This window comes from Salmo salar, chromosome 25, assembly GCF_965601325.2.
Source record: "Salmo salar chromosome 25, fSalSal1, whole genome shotgun sequence".
NCBI lineage: Eukaryota > Metazoa > Chordata > Actinopteri > Salmoniformes > Salmonidae > Salmo > Salmo salar.
In genome coordinates this window covers 32,638,111-32,656,563 of record NC_138315.1, presented here as the reverse complement: position 1 = coordinate 32,656,563, position 18,453 = coordinate 32,638,111, and the positions used below count along the sequence as shown (strand labels likewise).

The 18,453-nt window shown below is 42.4% G+C and overlaps 1 protein-coding gene across 4 annotated transcripts in view; it reads right to left on the bottom strand.

The window, feature by feature from the left end:
* Positions 1 to 510: 510 nt before the first annotated feature.
* The window catches only part of gdap2 (ganglioside induced differentiation associated protein 2), a 32,252-nt gene continuing 14,309 nt past the window's right edge, over positions 511 to 18,453 (bottom strand). Inside the window, exons 8-14 of one of the 4 annotated variants that reach the window (XM_014174067.3) lie at positions 15,983 to 16,133; positions 15,189 to 15,265; positions 14,027 to 14,103; positions 13,763 to 13,902; positions 9,530 to 9,584; positions 6,928 to 7,071; positions 511 to 1,646 (exon numbers count right to left, since the gene is read on the bottom strand). In XM_014174067.3, the coding sequence (XP_014029542.1) occupies positions 1,605 to 1,646; positions 6,928 to 7,071; positions 9,530 to 9,584; positions 13,763 to 13,902; positions 14,027 to 14,103; positions 15,189 to 15,265; positions 15,983 to 16,133 (686 nt within the window). In that variant the 3' untranslated portion in view covers positions 511 to 1,604. Of the gene's footprint in view, positions 1,647 to 5,724; positions 6,255 to 6,927; positions 7,072 to 9,529; positions 9,585 to 13,762; positions 13,903 to 14,026; positions 14,104 to 15,188; positions 15,266 to 15,982; positions 16,134 to 18,453 lie in introns of those variants that run through there. The other 3 variants (XM_045707863.2, XM_014174068.3, XM_014174069.3) reach the window with 3 other exon arrangements.

Genomic DNA, 18,453 nt, shown 5'->3' with positions numbered 1-18,453 from the left:
ACAGCTCTTTTCTGTGGAAGACAAGAGAAGTAGAAAAAATGATTCTGTGTGAAACACCTGCTGTTTATCCCGCCACTGCTTATCTGTCACCTTCTCTCTCCATTTATCCCGTTCTTACAGGGTTGTGGGGCCCCAGCAGAGAAGTTTGATAGAACTTATTTTTCAGCATGGACTTGAATAACTGTTAGTCATATATTGAAGTATAGTATGTTCATACATGTTCTCAAACTGAATTACTAGACCCAACAATCCTACACTGAACACAAATATTGACAAAGTATTTTTAATGTTCCTTGTTGTGATTAATCAGAAGTTATTGTGCTGACAGGTTAGGGTGAGACATGGGGAACATAACTGACCCTTGGCTTTATATCAGAAGGAACTGGCTCAACAGTCCAATCAAAGTGCACAAAAACAATGTATGGGTGTATTTCCCAAACGCGCACACCCCCTCACAATATGGATCAACAGCAGATCAAATTTCAAAACATGCAACAAGGACCGCATAAATCAGAATGGTACGACTGTTTATTTTCACGTCTTTACCTGAAAATTAAAAACCTCGACATCTTGGCAAAGAATGTATTGAGACAGAATGTATTGAGACGCAGCTCAAATCTCAGATGACTACATACTTTCTCTATGGACCACTAAAACAAGACTAACTTCAGCTGATACTCAACCATGAACTACTGTATAGCCTATACAATGTGTGGCTCTCAATACAGTCTTTTATTCACTAACATGTCTCAGGAAAGTGTGTGTGTTCAATGACAGAAGAGCAAAGATGGTATACATTGAAATAATAGCACAATATAACAGTGTAGATAAAGGAGAAATCAAGTTAACGTACGTATGAAGAACCTGACTGCATGGCTAACAAAGTTTATTTGGTATTCAGAAAAAAGCAGTAGGTTTGAATGTAGTATAATTATGTTTACGGTATCATTGTGTTTCATGTGAGGCACATTCTAGTTTCCATAAACTTGATAAATGATTTCAACTGTGTGCGTTAAATAAGAAACCGAGTAGATGGAAAGGGATAGTGTGGACACTAGGTTCTGGGACACCTAAAAACAGCTTCACAATTAAGCAGCTTGTGATTGTGAACACATAACCTTCAACCTACCATTTGGTGAAGTTGTGCAAAAATAAAACATTTGAAACATGAGTGATGTCTCGTGCCCGCATTCTCACACACACGTGCAGGATTTTAAGACAGGCCACCAGTGTGTCCTGGGATAGGTTGGCGAGTTCACACAGGCTCCGTCACAGAGAGACCCATTCGTCTGTCCGTCAATCTGTCTGTCATCTGATTGTATCGCACTGCTAATAAAAAACAATCCTAGGTTCATTAGTTTCCAGGCTTCTCAGAGTGTCATTGTCCATCATAATGTCCTTGTGAGGTCCCAGGCAGAGCAAAATCAACTCAAAGTCCACCTAGGCCCACAGGCCCTGGGTGGCTTATAATCTGGTAAAGGAGCTAAACCACAGAGTTACTGCTGGTCAGAACCAGGAAGTGGAGCCAGTTATGTGACTGTAGATGTAGTGAGTCTAAAATAGTCCTTGGGCTTTGATCTCAGTCAGAGTTCTGATTGGTCCATTCATAGGCTGGAGGAGTGGGCGGGGCGGTAAGCCCCATTCACCTAAAATACACAGGGACAACACATACAGTAGATCAAATCAAAAGGGCATTGTCATTATGAGGTTAGACGTTTTTCGATCAGGTTACACACAGCACTGTGTGTGCAGTAGTCAGCCGAAAGCATTTTGACTGCAAAATCCAGAGATGTTACCAAAAAAGGCAATGAAAGCATTATGAAAGATATTAAAGAGCCATAGTATAATTCTCTCATTCATTTGTAGGCCTGGTTTGCCTCTGATTTAGTTAGATAACTGCAGTGACAAATGGAGTTTTGAGTAGAACACAAACCTGAATAAATATACAAACCGGCACATTCCAACTAAATGTCTCTGGATAGGAATGACTACTGAGTAAACAACCCTTCTATATAAAGCAGTGGCGGTTGATGCTGTTCAACATTAGGGAGGATTTTTTTTATGAGCATGGCCTTATTTCTATTACAGCATATTGGATGACTGTCATTCATATTCCATTCACCCAGCTCAATGTAACAGTGGTAGGTTTAGGCTAGTACATTATACTTGAATTTGCCCTATACCCATCATGAGGTTGCTACAACCTAGCCTACAAATGAAAGTTTATAACGTAGGTGCACAGATCGAGACAAATTGGAGTAATTAAGGTGACAAACATTCAATACCACCTTGCACACTCTTGCCTGCATCTAGATGATCTGGTGTGTAATCATTAGTCCAAACAAAACAAGAGTTTATTTTGGACAAATTCAGGTAGGTCCCTCCTCGTTTCATTTTCTTCCATTTAAGAAATATTTTCCAACACAATCAGCGGAATGAATACACCCCTGATCACCCACAGTTCACTTTCATAGCAGCCACATACAGCATTCATCACTCTGCTCATTGTATAATTCCTTCTCGCATCTATGCAGTCTCCTCCTCTCATCGCTTGTGGACTTCAGTACACAACACAACAGCTGTCTGTAAACAGGCACAAAAACATCTCCAAGCAAAACCTTCATACCATAAATGTTAATCGCTACACAGCCTACATCATTGTCACCATATTAACATTAAAGTCAACAAACTGGAATTAACACATTAGTAAACCCACTACCCGATCCATGTGTACAATCACACAGTACAGTGTACAGCAAGCAGTTGCACCGTCAGTCCCAGTGGCAATAAATTAATAAAACTAACAGCGAACCTTAACTTGGAAGAGTTGCGGTGTTGGATAGCCTTAGCCAGCTAGCTAACATAAAAAGCATTCCTCTCCGAGTGAGGTTGTTGAGTTGGGTAAATTAGCTGCATTAGCTACGTATGTGAAATGTAAACTAAGATAAAATATACAACGAAATATAGCTAGCTCTCCCTCTGCTGCTTCACCTGAATTGTTAAACTGTTCAACTATTGTCTTTCTCCCTCAGTCAACAACTCACCACACTTAATGCACTGCAGTGCTAGCTAGCTGTAACTTTTGCTTTCAGTACTAGATTCATTCTCTGATCTTTTGATTGGATGGACATGACGTTAGTTCATACTGCAAGAACTCTGATATGTTGGAAGGAAAATAGCAATCCTCCGGCTACACCATGGTGCTACCCTAGAGGGTGCTGTTTAGACTACTGTAGTGTTTTAATCAGTTATTTGGTGATGTGAATATACACTGAGTATAACCCCCCACCCCTTCTCTCAGAACACCCACAATTTGTCAGGGCATGGACTCTACTAGGTGTCGAAAGCATTCCACAGGGATGCTGGCCCATGTTGACTCCAATGCTTTCCACAGCTGTGTCAAGTTGGCTGGATGTCCTTTGGGTGGTGGACCATTCTTGATACACACGGGAAACTTGAGCGTGAAAAACCCAGCAGCGTTGCAATTCTGGCACCTCTGTCTCGTCCCGACACATTCATTAGTATGGGACAGCTGGAGATCCAATTTCAATGTTGTAAATGTCAGAGACAGACAAAGTTTATACAAATATCCGCTATTGAAAACTAAAGGTTAGTCTAAAAGAAATGTTAGATAACATCTAGATGGTTTTTAGAAATTGCCTAGCTGGGTTGATGAGACAGTGGATTGCGCAGTCAGATGGAAAAGAGTAAATAGCCATTTTAACATCATAGATTTAGCCGGTGGCAACTTGTGGAATAGACACTGGCTGGAATGCGGTTAACCAAATCAGCATTCAGGATTAGATATTTGCGTGGTAGAATCCAATTGCTATAGTTCATTCTTACATGTTCTACATAGTAGCTGCTTTTGAAAGCAAAAGTCGAAGTGAAAATATTTTTGGCATTGTTAAATTCTATTTTCATAATGGCAAGCTAGGACTGATGGTTTGGTTAGCTAATCTAGGTGGTCTGTGTGTTTACCACGACAACTACTGTAGCCATCTAATTATCTTGCTAGATACTCCAGTGGATGCTAACCACATTTCTAGTGGCAAATTTGTTAAATTATAGCCATGGTATAAAAGGGATAATCAACTCGGGGCTCTATGGATTCTCTGGAAAATAATGCAACTCCAGCGTGTGATTGACTATGCCTTACATAGACTGACCAGGTGAAAGCTATGTTATGGAAAGACCAGGTGTTCTTTATGTTTTGTATAAATCAGTATAGTTTTATCTAAAAAGGATAACTTTAATGTTTTACTATTTTTAGGTCCTCCCCTTCCTCTGAGGAGCCTGCACTGATATAAAGTCATTTATGGCAGTGTTCTTCTGGTACATTATTGTAACGGTGGACATCTCACTGTTCCCGTTTTTCTCCCTTAGAAAGTGGTAAACAGGCTGGTGCACAATAATACTCTGTCCACAGCCTTGTGGCTAAATCCAAATGGGACCGACGCTTGGATCATTTGAAGGGCTAACGCCAGCCGCTCTGCAGTTGAAGGCAGATACTGATGCACTCATAGGCCTGGGTAGTGAGGGGAGAGACTGAGCTAGTTACCATAGTTAGCAATAAGAGCCAGAAGAAGTGCAACACCAACTCAACTAATCTACAGTCAGATAGATCCATAATGGAGCCTCCACTTCAAAAAGACATTCCCTACTAAATATAATCTAACCCAGCCGACCCAGGCAAAACAAGGACAATCTAACCCAGCCGACCCAGGCAAAACAAGGACAATCTAACCCAGCCGACCCAGGCAAAACAAGGACAATCTAACCCAGCCGACCCAGGCAAAACAAGGACAATCTAACCCAGCCGACCCAGGCAAAACAAGGACAAGAGAAAGATCAGCATAATCAAGCACTCTAGCTTACAAATTAACCAACAACCAAAAAATACAAAAAAAAGGAATGATAGCATCGTTTCCCCTCTCTCTGGCTTATGTCAACACAAGATCAAATAATAGCCATTGTGTTACTCTCATTCCTTTTCAGTTCTGCTTTCCATCTGATTAAGGTTGATAACTCTGGATGACAAATTGAGTAGAACACACAGACCTGTGTAAATATACTAACAGGAATATCAAGTGTTTACATCCATCTTATATGGATAGACGGCAGGTCAGAGTGGGTGTTGTCTCAATAAAACATCTGGAAAACAATGGGTACAATAATATCCACGTAGCGAGAAAGACAAAATAAACAAGCTACTTAGTTTCATTTTAAGGGCTTCATCTTAAATACAGTACAATATATATTATCTAAGGGCATGCAGTTTACAGGCTATTGTAAAAACAGCCCAGAGGATAGCATACATATTACTCAGGTCAAGGATATAACCATAGAACACAGAGTGGAATGTCCCTAAGCAACATAAACTACTACAACTTCACAGTCCTGGCAATGTGCTGTTTAGGGGAACCCACTTTATGCATTAAAACTTTGACATTAGATAAGGTATGAGAGAGGTCCTCCTCATAGATTCATGACCTTTTGGTCATAGTGCTGTACTTCATTGTCTCACTGTTGGTTGGTCTACCTCTTTTGCTCTACCTCTCGCCCCTGCAGTATAATTAATCAACTGTAGTGTTCCCCATGGTAATTCCCAAAGAGCCGTGTTTCCCGCCTCACGTTTTCAGGGACTATTTTTAGTGAGCAGGCCCAAAGTAACTTCCTATTGCTTTTCAACCACCCTCACTGCTTTTTTAAGAAACAAAAACCTTTATTTAGAAACCATTTAATGACATTTTTGTGATTCTGTGACCAGTAACCTTGGAATAACCCAGGATAAATAATTAAATTAACATTCAACTAAATAACAATTCCTGTTTCATTTCCAGTGATGGATCACACCCATTACAACAAATTGACCAAACTGCCATCACCATTAAGTTCTTTAGACGTCTTGGGTTTACTCAAAAGTATTTGCAGAACAGTTTGCTGTTTCTTTTTGCAGACAATTGGGTATTTTCAACCTGACAAAAATAGTCTGAAGAAGATAAGTTACATTTTAAATCGTAACACACAAGTGCAGCACTTAGGATCTGATACAACGTGGGAATATACAGTGCATTCGGAAGGTATTCTGACCCGTTCCCCTTTTAAACATTTTGTTAAGAATGATGGCGGCCACTGTGTTCTTGGGGACCTTCAATGCTGCAGAAATGTTTCGGTACCCTTCCCCGGATCTGTGCCAATGGACAATTCCTTCGACCTCATGGCTTGGTTTTTGCTCTGGCATGCACCATCAACTGTGAACAGTTTTATATTATCACTTAAGAGAATTTAAACTAATGAATATATGTACATAAAACATATATTTATCTGATGTTGAGTCTAAATGGATCTGAAGTTTCAGTGGTGTGTATTGGTTCAGCTAACTTCCTGTTCTGAGCACAGTATTGTAATATACTTACAGGTGAAAAATGTTTTTATTTTAAATAAAATGACATAGAAAGCGGCACCAGTGCTTTTGACATAACTTAAATGCATTTAGACAGGTGTGTGCCTTTCCAAATCATGTCCAATCAATTGAACTTACCACAGGTGGACTCCAAGTTGTAGAAACAAGTCAAGTCTCATAGCGGAGTGTCTGAATACTTATGTAAATAAGTCGTGTTTTATTTTTTTTATTTTTTTATACATTTGCAAAGATTTCTAAAAACCTATTTTTGCTTTGTCATTATGGGGTTTTATGTGAAGATTGATGAGGACAAAAATTGTATTCATTCATTTTAGAATAAGGCTGTAACGTAACAAAATGTGGAAAAAGTAAAGGGGTCTGAATACTTTCCCGAATGCATTGTACGCACAATTCTGAATGCTTGAGTGAATGCTTCCACGTGTGTGTGCGTGCATGGAGCCCTGCAGATGCACGTCAACAAGGCTAGTAAAGTAGACAGAGTGGTGTTTGTAGGCCCTCACCCGTGCGTCGTACTCCAGGACGAAGGGGGGGATGTCTATCTGTTCAGGCAGAATACAGGTGAAGAGCTGCTGGAGGGTCTCTACATGATGGACCTTCTCTTTCATCCCTGACACACTGAATCTTGTAAAGAACCAGGTGGACACCTGACACACAGAGAAATTAACATGATAAGATACATCGGGAAACACTGGTAATACTGGAAATAGCAACAACAATGTGTGTGTGGTCTTTGTTAGTCCTGTGTCCGGATTGGGAAACCTGCCCTAAAGGCTCAATTGTAATACTGGTTTGTTTACCAAGCATGGATGCGTTTTGGCTGAAGCATTCCTCTGTGTTTAAGTGGTAGTTTATTGAAACTAATTTACGTCTCCCTAAAAATCCACTTATTAGGTTTGATTGAATATCGCCAATAGACTTCCACTCCACTCTTTAGTAGCTCTGCCTCCCATTCCAAACCGTTTAAATCCATTTACCACAATGCCTAGCCCCATCAGTCATACACACAACTCCTCTAAGATCATGGATCCTTAAAAATCGACCAATTATAATATTGCTACACTGTGTGCCTTGTCCCACCTAAAGGGCTGTGGGCGCACGTGTGTGTGGAGTCATACAGTTCTAGGTCAGAAAAGGTTGTGAACTAGACAGAGCATTGAAAACACAGTGGTGTCAAAGCAGCCAAAGAGATTGTTGCATTGTACATACACTGAATACATATACTGCATGTACAAGGTATTGGTACAGTATATACTGGGGTTGGGGTTCCAGTCAATTCTGAAAGTAAACCAAATTCAATTTTTTTTTTTTATGAAATGTATTCACAACTGTAAGTCGCTCTGGATAAGAGCGTCTGCTAAATGACGAAAATGTAAATGTAAAAATGATGTACATATCCCAACAATGCTTTGTAGACACTGTAGTATACAGTGCATTCAGAAAGTATTCAGACCCCTTGATTTTTTCCACATTTTGCTACGTTGCAGCCTTATTCTAAAATGGATTTTTTTTTAAATAAGAAAATCTATCTACACACAATAACCCATAATAACAAAGCAAAAACTGGTTTAGAAATCTTAGCAAATGTATTAAAAATGAAAAACATAAATACCTTATTTACATAAGTATTCAGACCCTTTGCTATGAGACTTGAAATTGAGCTCAGGTGCATCCTGTTTCCTTTGATCATCGTTGAGATGTTTCTACAACTTGATTGGAATCTACCTGTAAATTCAATTGATTTGGACATGATTTGAAAAGGCACGCACCCATCTATATAAAGGTCCCACAGTTGCCAGTGCATGTCAGAGCAATAACCAAGCCATGAGGTCGAAGGAATTGTCTGTAGAGCTCCGAGACAGGATCGTGTCGAGGCACAGATCTGGGGAAGACTACCAAAACATTTCTGCAGCATTGAAGGTCCCCAAGAACACCGTGGCCTCCCTCAGTCTTAAATGGAAGAAGTTTGGAACCACCAAGACTCGGCCGCCCAGCCAAACTGAGAAATCGGAGGAGAAGGGCCTTGGTCAGAGAGGTGACCATGAACCCGATGGTCACTGACAGAGTTCCTCTGTGAAGATTGGAGAACCTTCCAGAAGGACAACCATCTCTGCAGCACTCCACCAATCAGGCCTTTATGGTAGAGTGGCCAGACGGAAGCCACTCCTCAGTAGGGCACATGACAGCCCGCTTGGAGTTTGCCAAAAGGCACCTAAAGGACTCTCAGACCATGAGAAGCAAGATTCTCTGGTCTGATGAAACCAAGATTGAACTCTTTGGCCTCAATGCCAAGCGTCACGTCTGGAAGAAACCTGGGACCATACCTACGATGAAGCACGGCGGTGGCAGCATCATGCTGTGGGGATGTTTTCAGTGGCAGGGACTGGGAGACCAGTCAGGATCGAGGGAAAGATGAAAAGAGCAAAGTACAGAGAGATCCGTGATGAAAACCTGCTCCAGAGTGCTCAGGACCTCAGACTGGGGCAAAGGTTCACCTCCCAACAGGACAGCAACCCTAAGCACACAGCCAAGACAACGCAGAAGTTACTTCGGGACAAGTCTCTGAATGTCCTTGAGTGGCCCAGCCAAAGCCCGGACTTGAACCCGATCGAACATCTCTGGAGACCTGAAAATAACTGTGCAGAGACTCACCCCATCTAACCTGACAGAGCTTGAGAGGATCAGCAGAGAACAATGGGAGAAACTCCCCAAATACACGTGTGCCAAGCTTGTAGAGTCATATCCAAAAAGACTTGAGGCTGTAATCACTGCCAACGGTACTTCAACAAAGTACTGAGTATAGGGTCTGAATACTTAAGCAAATGTGATATTTCAGGTTAAAGAAATATATACGTTTGCAAACAATTCTAAAAATCTGTTTTGCTTTGTCATTATGGGGCATTGTGTAGATTGATGAGGAAAAAAACTATTCAACACATTTTAGAATAAGGCTGTAACGTAACAAAATGTGGAAAAAGTCAAGGGGTCTGAATACTTTCCGAATGCACTGTAAATACATTTTACAGCAATGCCTTGAACACACAGTAGTATAAATACATATAACAGAGTTTGGGGAAGCAGAAAAAGGGAGGTACTGTACTTTACCTTGGAGCGAAATGAGGGGTGTACAAAGTAGAAAGCCCTCAAGTTCTTCTTAAACCTAGAATATAAAACAAAGCAAAAAACATCAACTACATCAAATTTTATTTTTCACATACACATGGTTAGCAGATGTTAATGCGAGTGTAGCGAAATGCTTGTGCGTCTAGTTCCGACAGTGAAGGAATATCTAACAATTCCACAACAAATACCTAACACACACAAATCTAAAGGGATGGAGTAAGAATATGAACATATAAATATATGGATGAGCGATGACCGATGGGCATAGGCAAGATGCAATAGAATACAGTATATACATATGAGATGAGAATGCAAGATATGTAGGCATTATTAAAGTGACTAGTGATTCATTTAATAAAGTGGCCAATGACTTCGAGTCTGTATGTAGGCAGCCCCTCTGTGTCAGGGATGGCTGTTTAACAGTCTGATGGCCTTGAGATAGAAGCTGTTTTTCCAGTCTCTCGGTCCCAGCTTTGATGCACCTGTACTGACCTCTAATTCTGGATGGTAGCGGGGTGAACAGGCAGTGGCTCGGGTGGTTGTTGTCCTTGATGATCTTTTTGGCCTTCCTATGACATCGGATGCTGTAGGTGTCCTGGAGGGCAGGTAGTTTACCTACGGTGATGCGTTGTCATACCAGGTGGTATTGCAGCACAAAGGATGCTCTCAATTGTGCATCTGAAAAAGTTTGTGAGGACTTTAGGTGACAAGCCAAATTTCTTCAGCATCCTGAGATTGAAGAGGCGCTGTTGCGCCTTCTTCACCACACTGTCTGTGCGGGTAGACCATTTCAGTTTGTCAGTGACGTGTACGCCGAGGAACTTAAAACTTTCCACCTTCTCCACTACTGTCCCGTCGATGTGTATAGGGGGGGGGGGGGGGGTTCTCCCTCTGCTGTTTCCTGAAGTCCACAATTATCTCCTTTGTTTTGTTGACATTGAGGAGCGAGAGGTTGTTTTCCTGACACCACACTCCGAGTGCTCTCACCTCCTTCCCGTAGGCTGTCTCGTCGTTGTTGGTAATCAAGCCCACTACTGTTGTGTCATCTGCAAACTTGATGATTGGGTTGGAGGTGTGCATGGCCACGCAGTCATGGGTGAACAGGGAGTACAGGAGGGGGCTGAGCATGCAACCTTGTGGGGCCCCAGTGTTGAGGATCAGCGAAGTGGAGGTGTTTCCTACCTTCATCACTTGGGGGCCACCAGTCAGAAAGTCCAGGACCCAATTGCACACGGCGGTGTTGACCCAGGGCCTCAAGCTTAATGATGAGCTTGGAGGGTACTATGGTGTTGAATGGTGAGGTGTAGTCTATGAACATCAGGTGGAGGTGATATGATCCTTGACTAGTCTCTCAAAGCACTTCATGATGACAGAAGTGAGTGCTACGGGGCGATAGTCATTTAGTTCAGTTAGCTTGCCTTCTTTGGTACAGGAACAATGGTGGCCATCTTGAAGCATGTGGCGACAGCAGACTGGGATAGGGAGAGATTGAATTTGTCCGTAAACACACCAGCCAGCTGGTCTGCGCATGCTCTGAGGACGCAGCTAGGGATGCCGTCTGGGCCAGCAGTCTTGCGAGGGTTTACACGTCTTACTTACGTCGACCACGCAGTCCTTGCTAGCAGGCCGCGTTGGTGGCACTGTATTATCCTCAAAAGCGGGCAAAGAAGGTGTTTCGTTTGTCTAGAAGCAAGACGTCAGTGTCCGTGATGTGGCTGGTTTTCTTTTTGTGGTCCTTCATTTTCTGTAGACCCTGCCACATACGTCTCGTGTCTGAGCCATTGAATTTTGACTCCACTTTGTCCCTATACTGACATTTTGCTTGTTTGATTGCCTTGTGGAGGGAATAACTACACTGTTTATATTCGGCCATATTCCCAGTCATCTTTCCATGGTTAAATGCAGTGGTTCGCGCTTTCAGTTTTGCGCGAATGCCGCCATCTATCCAGGGTTTCTGGTTAGGGTAGGTTTTAATAGTCACAGTGGGTACAACATATCCAATGCACTTCCTTATAAACTCACTCACCGAATCCACGTATAAATTGATGTTATTCTCAGAGGCTGCCCGGAACTACAGAATTAATAATTCACTGACACATCCCTATTAGCTAGCATGTTACATAGTTGTCATTATTATTGTAATGATTACTTATATTTGTGCTTATTGAGAAAAAAAAACAGCAACATAAATTTAAATATGTCCGGAAAGAAAAGAGTGCAATTTTATAAAACAGACAAACGTCCATGAAACTGCTGGAAATGTAGCAGTTCTCTCAGACCAAGGCACATGGTACTCCCCCCAAAAGAAAAATTGCCCCAAGGTCATCCAAGAGCACAGAAACCTGCACACACAGAAACACAAACACACAACCCTCTACCCTTTCCCACGCCATAGACTACCGATGTACTTGCAATATCAATACACTAAACCTGCCTATGTAAACTCCCATGTAATTACATGGTTTTAGTCCCATTTTATATAATGTGGAACAAACCCATCATCTTTTGGAAGTACATTGTGTTCATAGTAACCACCCACAGCCAGTACAGGCTTATAGGGCACTTGAGAAAACCGCCCCAAGCAAATAACCATTTAACCAGTTTCATCAGTGTTCTGGGAGACCTAGAAGACACCACAGGAAGGTAGAATATGGCCTTGTTTGGGCCTGGGACAATCCTTAAAGGCCAAATTCTGACCTATCTGTCTCCATAGAGGAACAGCCTCTCACTCCTTCATCTCCCCTGCCAGACAGGTTCTTGAGGTTCTCTTCTTGGGTCTAGGCCTAGGGAAAGAATAGTCATTTCCAAAACACGTCTCTGCTAAGTCAAAAAGCCAACTCTAAAGAACTGACCAAAACAGAGTTCCTAATGTAGTCTGTACTTTTTATACAGTAGGGTTTCCCCAAACTCGGTCCTGGTGTTCCCCCTGAGTGCACATTTAGTTTTTTGCCCTAACACTACACAGCTGATTCAAATGACCAACTCATCATCAAGCATTGACTATTTCAAATCAGCTGTGTAGTGCTAGGACAAAACCAAAACTTGCACCCGGGGGGGGGGGCAGGACAAAATTTGGGAAACCCTGGTCTAGAGCATTCCCTTATGGGGGCCGCAGGGATTCTCTCATGGGGATCACAGCTTGCTCATCACAATGCTTGGGAAAAGAAGTAAGCGGTGCCAAGAGTTAACAAACATGTTATTATTGGTGTAAACTCAGTTGATCTACTAATAAGTGAGATTACTTTCCGTTAGATCATAGGAACACTAGATCAAACCCCCAACAGATTTTTCAATGACTACAAAAACTAGCTTCAAAGACTGGAATCTCCGTTGTCACAAAAGAAGAAGTTATGTGGTATGTCCAGAGGCTGACAGTCAATATCTCCCTCTATATTTCTCAGAATGACTGGGTGAAACTGCCCACTGCTGAGGAGATAGTGTGGGTGGTGCTGCCTTATCTACGGCTGTAGGGTTGAGGGTGAGAAGCCATCTGGTATTCATTGGCAGTATGTGGTTTTCAGCTCCAGTCCAGTGTGATGGTGTGAGTAGACAAAGAAAAACTGTTTAGTGGTTGACTCAAATAGAGGCACGCAAGGTCAGGGTTGTATAGTGTTGACATTGGTACTGCTCAGTGTATGGTGCTTTTCTTAGTCTTGACAGAGATGAAGGGAGATTTATTTTAAGTCACACAGAACCTGATGCCGTTTTCTTCAATTGCACATGAAGTTCAGTCATGGCTGATTGCTGTCTGCAACAGGCTGTTTGTTCAGTGAAGGTTGTAGCGCTGGCAGGAAATGCTAATGCTTTCGTAATGTTAGCGTCTCTGATTTGGGGCGCCTCACTGCCAAGGCTTTCTGGGAACCTTCTCCGAGCTCCTTGGCAGTGTGAACAATATATTTGGATGCTATACAAAAAGGTGATAAACCAGCACTGGTCAATGAAACGAAACGAAACTCAGGTCTTACTGGAGGATGAGCCAACTGTACTCGCTAAAGAACAAACTACAACTGACAGCTCATAGAGCCCATAACAATTTCATGGTAAAGCCTCATTCATGGAAAGGACTTGCTGAAGACCAACTTCATCTTACGCGTTCAGATTTGATTCGCACATCGTATCTGGTAACAAACAGTCTAATTGTCTCTATAGCCTTCAGTTAATCTAGCTCTCTCTCGCCTCACTAAATCAATAAAACGCATGGTGTATGTGTCTTACTTGGCATCAACAATCTCGTAGAGCTTCTTAAGGAATTCAGGGTCCAGATGGTTATGTTCTCCGGTCAGAGTGTGGAAGTAAACCATTGCATACTCCTTCACTGTGATGTGGTCCATGACATGGATGAAGTACAGCAGGGCCTGCAGTGGAGACACATGGTGGAGCGGTCACGGCTTTCACACAGAGCAACAACATTCACCTGTATTCTATTGCACCACTAAAACTGTAACGTTCGTGATCTTTCCTGCGAATGAGGCCTGGTACCTTTTCCATGTCGATGAGGGTCACAGGAATATTTCTGCCAACAAGAACCATCACCGTCCTGCCACACATGTCAACACCTGTAGGAACACACACACACACACAATCACAGATTCTGGCCCAGTGGCCTGCCAGTGTTACTACACTGCCTCCTAGAGCAGACATGGGACAATTACACTCACTGAAACAGGAGGGTGTTATGAGCCCTACTTTATAATATCGCTATCGCTGAAAAATAAATACAAATGAATGAACCAAAGAACTAAATGAAACCGTGGGAACAGAGAGAATGAGGCAAGAGACAGTAAGAGAAAGAGGGAGAGCAGGAGATCCTGAGTGGTGCAGTGGTCTAAGGAACTGCATAGGGTTGGTCCTGGTCAGTCCTTGGATGGGAGACCAGATGCTGCTGGAGGGCCAGTAGGAGGCACTCTTTCCTCTGGTCTAAAAAATATCCCAATGCCCCAGGGCAGTGGCCCAGGGCAACCTACACACTGCCCTGTGTAGGGTGCCGTCTTTCGGATGGGACGTTAAACGGGTGTCCTGACTCTCTGAGGTCATTAAAGATCCCATTGCACTTATCGTAAGAGTAGGGATGTTAACCCCGGTGTCCTGGCTAAAATCCCAATCTGGCCCGCATACCATCACGGTCACCTGATCATCCCCAGCTTACAATTGGCTCATTCATCCCCCTCCTCTCCCCTGTAACTATTCCCCAGGTCGATGCTGTAAATGAGAACGTGTTCTCAGTCAACATACCTGGGGGAAAAAAATATATATATATAAAAATCTCAGTGATAGAGGCGTCACTACAGACCCTGGTTCGATCCCAGGCTGTATCAAAACTGGCCGAGATTGGGAGTGCCATACAGCGGCGCACAATTCTCCCAGTGTCATCCGGGTTTGGCCGGGGTAGGCCGTCATTGTAAATAAGAATTTGTTCTTAACTGACTTGCCTAGTTAAATAAAGGTTAAAATAAATATGAGAATGAGAGTGAAAGTAACATCCTGTCATGACCACAGAGGCCATTTCATTACTGGCCATTTTTAATCCTGATAAAGAAAAATGAGAAAACGAATGATCTCCCCCTTGATGAGCTGGAAAAAGGATTTCCATCTCCAACACACACAAACAAAACACGCACGAACACACACTCTCTCGACTCACCAGTTTGATATAAGGCTTTCAGTGCTGCTATGTCAGACAAGTCTTCTGCCCTGGCTCGACATAACCAGCGGTTATAACTGCGACAACAGCAGAGGTTAACACATTATGTCAACACTCAGTATTGTACTGGCTTAGGGTGTACTGTAAATGTTGGTAAAACTAGGGTATAGGATGCATACCCTAAAGACCAATGTCACAAAATAAAATAAGATACTTTTTCAAAGTATTGTATTTAATTAAAATACATTTGCAAGTAGCTGGCTGAACAGAAACAACATTCTCTAACAGTTACAGAAACGTCTTACTTGCTATGACTGTGATATGTTGGTGTTCATCTACCTTCGTTAAATGCACTGTCACTCTGGATAAGAGTGTCTGCTAAATTCCCAAAATGTAAATGTGAAAATTAACAACTGCAAAGCACACTGGGTATTGGCATTGGCCTTGTTTCGGGGCAGAGCTCATTAGAATTATACTCAGCATACTTGGCAATTGTTCATTTTTACATATACATTTTGTTAATTTAGCAGACACTCGTATTACACCAGTGCCATCAGACTTTTGATACCAATGTAGGGTGAAAGGGGGCCATACAATTGTGAACCACTAAAAAATAAAATGGTATAGAATTGTATTTTGAAAATACAAATTACAGCTTTCGAAAGTATCTTGTTACATAATACATTGGAGTGTAGTTCAGCTCAGTGAAATAAAACATATAAAACACTCAGAAGTAATTCAAATACGTAACAGAAATACTGCCCATCTCTGTACACAAGATGTGTTAAGCTCACTTTCTCTGATGCTGTTTGTGGATGGTTGCGTCAGACAGCTGGCCCTGCAGGATGAGTTTGCGCTGTTTGTCCACATCTCCCTCCATCCGGGCAAACGCATGATTCCCCACCTGGCCCAGGTCTGAGTCCAGAGTCTCCTCCTCACAGTCATCTACCCAGTACACATCATTCTATGAAAACTACTTCCAACTCTAAAATACATACAGTGGGGGGAAAAAAGTATTTGATCCCCTGCTGATTTTGTACGTTTGCCCACGGACAAAGAAATGATCAGTCTATAATTTTAATGGTAGGTTTATTTGAACAGTGAGAGACAGAATAACAACAAAGATATCCAGAAAAACACATGTCAAAAAAGTTATAAATTGATTTGCATTTTAATGAGGGAAATAAGTATTTGACCCCCTTTCAATCAGAAAGATTTCTGGCTCCCAGGTGTCTTTTATACAGGTAACGAGCTGAGATTAGGAGCACACTCTTAAAGGGAGTGCTCCTAATCTCAGCTTGTTACCTGTATAAAAGACACCTGTCCACAGAAGCAATCAATCAATCACTCAGATTCCAAACACTCCACCATGGCCAAGACCAAAGAGCTCTCCAAGGATGTCAGGGAAAAGATTGTAGACCTACACAAGGCTGGAATGGGCTACAAGACCATCGCCAAGCAGCTTGGTGAGAAGGTGACAACATTTGGTGCGATTATTCGCAAATGGAAGAAACACAAAAGAACTGTCCATATCCCTCGGCCTGGGGCTCCATGCAAGATCTCACCTCATGGGGTTGCAATGATCATGAGAACGGTGAGGAATCAGCCCAGAACTACACGGGAGGATCTTGTCAATGATCTGAAGGCAGCTGGGACCATAGTCCCCAAGAAAACAATTGGTAACACACTACGCCGTGAAGGACTGAAATCCTGCAGCGCCCGCAAGGTCCCCCTGCTCAAGAATACATATACATGCCCGTCTGAAGTTTGCCAATGAACAGCTGAATGATTCAGAGGACAACTGGGTGAAAGTGTTGTGGTCAGATGAGACCAAAATGGAGCTCTTTGGCATCAACTCAACTTGCCGTGTTTGGAGGAGGAGGAATGCTGACTATGACCCCAAGAACACCATCCCTACCGTCAAACATGGAGGTGGAAACATTAAGCTAAGGGGGTGTTTTTCTGCTAAGGGGACAGGACAACTTCACCGCATCAAAGGGACGATGGACAGGGCCATGTACAGTCAAATCTTAGGTGAGAACATCCTTCCCTCAGCCAGGGCATTGAAAATGGGTCGTGGATGGGTATTCCAGCACGACAATGACCCAAAACACACGGCCAAGGCAACAAAGGAGTGGCTCAAGAAGAAGCACATTAAGGTCCTGGAGTGGCCTAGCCAGTCTCCAGACCTTAATCCCATAGAAAATCTGTGGAGGGAGCTGAAGGTTCGAGTTGCCAAACGTCAGCCTCGAAACCTTAATGACTTGGAGAAGATCTGCAAAGAGGAGTGGGACAAAATCCCTCCTGAGATGTGTGCAAACCTGGTGGCCAACTACAAGAAACATCTGACCTCTGATTGCCAACAAGGGTTTTGCCACTAAGTACTAAGTCATGTTTTACAGAGGGGTCAAATACTTATTTCCCTCATTAAAATGCAAATCATTTTATAACATTTTTGACATGCGTTTTTCTGGATTTTTTTGTTGTTATTCTGTCTCTCACTGTTCAAATAAACCTACCATTAAAATTATAGACTGATCATGTCTTTGTAACTGGGCAAACGTACAAATTCAGCAGGGGATCAAATACTTTTTCCCCCCCACTGTAACATACTCTCAATGTTGTATCAACAAATATAATTTTTCAAAGCACTGCTGTGAAAAGCCACACAAACACACAAAATAAGCATGAAACATCACACTTCACATGTTCACTGGTTGTGAAACCGGGCCGGTCTCTCCGGTGTGTTTATTTAAATTGTCTAGTGTCTAGACCTTGGGCTGTCCTTTCCAGTCCTGAGTCATCCAGCCCAAGGCAAGAGAAACAGCTCATCCATGGCCCCTCTGGATTAGGCGGAATATGTGTGTGTGTGTGTTGATTCCAGTGTTTGTCATTGGGCCAGACTCACACACAGCCTGTTTGTCTTGGATCAACACCTCTGGGCCTGGAGCCCCATATGAACAACAGTCATCAAAAAAGAGGTACACACAATCTTGATACTAACACAAACATACACATGGCTAAAATGAACACAAGTGGCTAAAGTACACCAGTTCAGTACTATAGTTCAGTCCACAAACGCATAAAAAAAACAAAAAAAAACACCCTTACTGAAAGAGAAACATATTCAATACCCCAAAAAACAAGAGGGAGGCCATCTTGGATTCCTTTATTGAAGACATAGTGCCTTTTGTTATGTTCCAGCCTTATTCTAAAATGTATTAAATTGTTTTTTCCCCCTCATCAATCTACACACAATACCCCA